This window comes from Pinus tabuliformis, chromosome 7, assembly GCF_031772625.1.
Source record: "Pinus tabuliformis cultivar Carrire ecotype Pingquan chromosome 7, CPIR1, whole genome shotgun sequence".
NCBI classification, from domain to species: domain Eukaryota; kingdom Viridiplantae; phylum Streptophyta; class Pinopsida; order Pinales; family Pinaceae; genus Pinus; species Pinus tabuliformis.
In genome coordinates, this window is record NC_142293.1 from 202,468,200 (window position 1) to 202,473,585 (window position 5,386).

Genomic DNA, 5,386 nt, shown 5'->3' on the forward strand with positions numbered 1-5,386 from the left:
GCCTCATCTTTCTTAAATAATAAATTTAAAGATGTTTTATCAAATCATTAGTAAATTAAAGCAACTTATATTTTATTGATGGGAGATTATATGATAGCATGATAGTTTTTGGTGCTTCTATTGGAAACCATTCACACCAAACTTTATAATTATACATGTTTTAACGAGAACATCGGAAACCACTTTTCTCAGCAGTGGAAGACATTTTGAAAGACTTCTTTGACTCGTGAGCCTTGTGAGATTAAATAATATTTTTTGGACTAACATTAACCCATTTTCAAATTACCTAAAGTGATTGGTTTTTTTTTAACGAGAAACCATTCACACCAAACTTTATAATTATACCTGTTTTAACGAGAACATCGGAAACCACTTTTCTCAGCGAAGCAGTGGAAGACTTTTGAAAGACTTTTTTGTGACGATTGATGCCTTGTCCTTCACCTGTTCACACTATACACGGTACTACGTCTCTTCACGACGCCACTTTTCTCAGCAGTGGAAGACTTTTGAAAGACCTCTTTGATGCCTTCTCCTTTACGTTTTCCCCCTTTCTACGTTCACACTATACACGGTACTACGTCTTCTCCACGACGCCACTTTTCTCAGCAGTGGAAGACTTTTGATAGACTTCTTTGATGCCTTGTCCTTCACGTTTTCACCCTTTCTACGTTCACACTATACACGGTACTACGTCTTCTCCACGACGCCACTTTTCTCAGCAGTGGAAGACTTTTGAAAGACTTCTTTGATGCCTTCTCCTTTACGTTTTCCCCCTTTCTACGTTCACACTATACACGGTACTACGTCTTCTCCACGACGCCACTTTTCTCAGCAGTGGAAGACTTTTGATAGACTTCTTTGATGCCTTGTCCTTCACGTTTTCACCCTTTCTACGTTCACACTATACACGGTACTACGTCTTCTCCACGACGCCACTTTTCTCAGCAGTGGAAGACTTTTGAAAGACTTCTTTGATGCCTTCTCCTTTACGTTTTCCCCCTTTCTACGTTCACACTATACACGGTACTACGTCTTCTCCACGACGCCACTTTTCTCAGCCGTGGAAGACTTTTGATAGACTTCTTTGATACCTTGTCCTTCACGTTTTCCCCCTTTCTACGTTCACACTATACACGACGCCGAAACACGCGGTTTCTCTCCTTATAAATACTCACTCACTTCTCCACCTATACTCACTGCATTTCTCCCCTCCCCTCTCCCAGAGGCTGCGATTTCAACCACCATGTCCTCTCTTTCTTTTGCTTTTCATCTGCTCTTTCTCCTCCTCATCTTTTCCTTCACCCCTGGGAAAGGATCCCACTCTTTCCACAATGACCACCAATCCCTGGTGGCATTCAGGAACCTCATTGCCAGCGATCCACATCATTCCCTCGCAGATTGGACTCCCGCCAACCCCTTCTGCAACTGGACCGGCGTCACCTGCAGCCGCCGTCATCCAAACAGAGTGGCCTCCCTCGACCTCATTGGCATGGATCTGACCGGTTCCATTGCTCCATCGCTCGGCAATTTGTCGTTTCTCCGCACGCTCATTCTCACAGGCAATGAGCTCACTGGTCATATCCCGCCTCAATTGGGACGCCTCTTTCGTTTGAGGAAGCTCAGGTTGTCACATAATGAGTTGGACGGAAATATCCCAACTCAACTCTGCAGTTGCAGAAATTTGACTTATCTGGCGCTTTCCTTCAACAACCTGACCGGAAATATCCCGAGCGAGTTGGGTTCCCTCCAGAAATTGCAAGTGATTGCCTTGGGAGAGAACGAGCTGACAGGTACCATTCCCTCTTCCTTGGGAAACCTTTCATCGCTGATTGAATTATATTTGGAAAGCAACAGTCTCACCGGTTCCATTCCGAGTCAACTCATCGGCTGCAAAAATTTGACTATTCTGAATCTCGAGCTCAACCATCTGACCGGAAATATCCCGAGGGAGTTGGGTTACCTCCGGCAATTACAAGTCTTTTCCTTGGCATTGAACGAGCTGACAGGTACCATTCCCTCTTCCTTGGGTCGCCTCACCCGTTTGCAAGTATTTTCTCTTGCGGGGAATGATTTGTCAGGTCGCATTCCCACATCTTTGTCAAATATGTTAAACTTGCAAAAACTCAATTTGGCGGGAAATCAACTTAGTGGAGAGATTCCAAAGTTTATTGGAAATTTCTCTAACTTGGTATCACTCGGTTTAAGTCATAACAAGCTGAGTGGGACCATGCCAATAGAGTTGGCTAAGTTATCTTTTCTTGTATTTTTCCTTTTGAATGGCAATCAACTAGATAGTGGCAATGCTATAAACATGCCTTTTCTTACCGCTCTTACTAATTGTTCTCACTTAAACTATCTATGGTTGCACGACAATAAATTAAGTGGTGTTTTGCCACTTGACATAGGTAGACTTTCTACTAATTTATCTATGCTACTATTATCAAATAATAAAATACAAGGAAACATCCCTCCACATATAGGCAATCTTAGCAGCTTAACCTTATTAAATTTAAGTGAAAATTTTCTAAATGGTAATGTTCCACCATTAGGAAAACTTGTAAAAATAGAAAGATTGTATTTAAGTAACAATAATTTAGAAGGAAACATCCCTGACTATTTTGAAAGCTTACAACACCTTGGTCTCTTGGACCTTAGTGGAAATAGTCTCTCTGGAAAGATTCCAAATTCCCTTTCACTCCTTAAACAACTAAGAAGACTCCATCTTCATCACAATAACTTATCAGGGACCATACCTTCCAGCTTAGGAGATTGTATAAATTTGGAATTGCTTGACCTATCTCACAATAGGCTCTCTGGAAGTATACCACATGAAATTGGGAAATTTTCTAATCTACAATTCTATTTGAATTTGTCATGGAATTTATTAGAAGGTTCCTTGCCCACAGAGATTGGTAAAATTGCAATGGCTCAAGCTATAGACATCTCTGTCAATCAATTGATTGGGGCAATCCCCCCTGCACTTGGAAGTTGCAATGAGCTACAATTATTGAACTTATCTCGCAATTCCTTCCAAGGGTCTATTCCAGAGTCACTTGGAAATTTACAAAGCCTTGCAAGTCTAGACCTCTCTTTGAACAACTTATCAGGTATAATACCAGTGGTCACACTCAAGAATTTGAAAATGCTTCAAAGCTTGAATTTGTCTTTCAATAATTTCACTGGAGAAATTCCAGAAGGAGGGTTTTTTGCAAATAGAACAATTGTCATGTCCTTAATTGGAAATCCTGGCCTTTGTGGACCGCAAGTATTTCAACTGCCTGCATGTCAAACACCAAGACATCATTTTGCACTTGTGAAAAGATTGATACTACCAGTGAGTGGAGTTGCTGCTTTTATATTATGTTGTTTACTTTTGGGATTCCTTTGGAAAAGAAAGGGATTCCTTTGGAGCAGAAATATGCTTGGGCAAAACTTTGATTCCTCACAAGCCATTTTGCAAAGGTTGGAGCACAAAAGGATCTCATATCAGGAGCTTCATATAGCAACTAATGGATTTGCCGAGGCCAACTTGTTGGGAACAGGGAATTTTGGTTCAGTTTATAAAGGAATTTTGATTGATGGCACACTTGTTGCCGTAAAAGTTTTCCATTTGCTAAAGGACAAGGTTGAAAAGAGTTTTAAAGCGGAATGTAGCGTCTTGCAAAAGGTTCGACATCGGAATCTGGTGAAAATCATAACCTCATGTTGCAACATTGATTTCAAAGGATTAGTGTTCAAATTTATGTCTAATGGAAGCCTGGAGAAGCATTTGTATCCTAATACAAATGACAACAATGGTGAAGATGCATGTGAAATGGGGCTAAAAACAAGATTGGACATTGCAATAGATGTGGCCCATGCCATTGAATATCTTCATCATGATTCATTTGTGCAGGTAGTGCATTGTGATTTAAAACCAAATAATGTGCTTATTGATGAAGACATGTCAGGGCATGTTACAGATTTTGGCATTGCAAGATTAATTGATGAAACCTCTACTGAGTCACTTACTTCAACACTTTCTTTGAAAGGATCTACGGGCTATATTGCACCAGGTATGACATTTAGAATGTTAAATGTTTGCTTTTCATTTCTAAATGTCTCACCAACATTTTTGCATGGAACAATAGAGTAAAATTTGATGAATGTTATCTTAAATGCAGAGTATGGATTCGGTCAGCCAGTGTCTACCAAAGGAGATATTTACAGCTATGGCATTTTGTTATTGGAAATGCTTACGAGGAAACGACCAACTAATGATATGTTTTCTGGAGACCTGAACTTGCACAAGTGGGTAAATCTAGCCTTTCCAAGCAGTGTTAAGGAGGTAATTGACAACAACCTTCTTAGGGAGGTGGAAGGAGATGAATTTGAAGAAAGCAATGTATTCAATTGCATATCTTCTCTTATACAGGTTGGTTTGGTTTGTTCGAAAGATTCACCCAATGAACGACCAACTATGAGAGATGTGGTAATGGTATTGGAGAACCTTAGAAATGATTTGGGGGCAAATGCAATTGCTTCTAGGAGATTAAGGCAAAGCATATCTAATTTGCTTAGCAATACAAATGCAACAAGGAGTGATACACATGCATCAGATGCCCATAGTTCTTCCTCATTTTAGTTTGTGAAAATTACAATACCAGAGGATTTCAATATTTCCATTGTGCATACAATGGCACTTGTTTTTTTTCAAAGTTATAATCATTGAAGTAAACTTCTATTAGTATTTATATTTATATGTCAGTATTATCAAAATAAAAAGTACACGCTTTTGTGACATTGCAACTATACATTGGTTTATTTTATTGGCCATTCATAATGACAATGTTTTTAATTGTCTCAAATTAATTCCATTATTTATTTGTCTATAAATGAAAGGATATAATTAAAAAATAACAATCATCTATAACTTATAAACACATTTTTTTAGATGAGTGAATTGATTTTATGAATTATATTGGATTTTAATTACACTTTTGATATTATTTTTAATTATTTGACCAATCTTTTGTTCATATTTACTATCTATTTATGATTATTATTAATGTGAAAATTAAATTCTTTAATAACACTTTATTAACCAAATGAAAAAATTATATCTTAATGTGATTTATTACTATTATCCATGATGTCAATATTCATATCTACAAAATAAGAACCTCTCTCACAAAAGGTGATATGAAACTAATTGTATTATCTTTAGAGCACAAATTAATGGATTAATATATTAAATTTAACCATAACTAATTTTTTTATGTCATTAACAATAATTTAAATTTTGAATTCCCATTTAGATGTGATTTTTTAAATTTTCATGTAAATCAAATTGATGAAACATCAATAACAATTCTATTCTTTTAAATATATAATTTGATCCATTTAA

The 5,386-nt window shown here is 37.5% G+C and overlaps 1 protein-coding gene across 1 annotated transcript; it reads left to right on the top strand.

Moving 5' to 3' along the window:
* Positions 1–1,209: 1,209 nt before the first annotated feature.
* On the top strand, positions 1,210–4,765 carry LOC149246556 (uncharacterized). The gene is made up of 2 exons (XM_089455711.1): positions 1,210–4,055; positions 4,164–4,765. The coding sequence occupies exons 1-2, from the start codon at positions 1,244–1,246 to the stop codon at positions 4,622–4,624; spliced, it is 3,273 nt and encodes a 1,090-aa protein (XP_089311837.1). The 5' UTR covers positions 1,210–1,243; the 3' UTR covers positions 4,625–4,765.
* Positions 4,766–5,386: the final 621 nt, after the last annotated feature.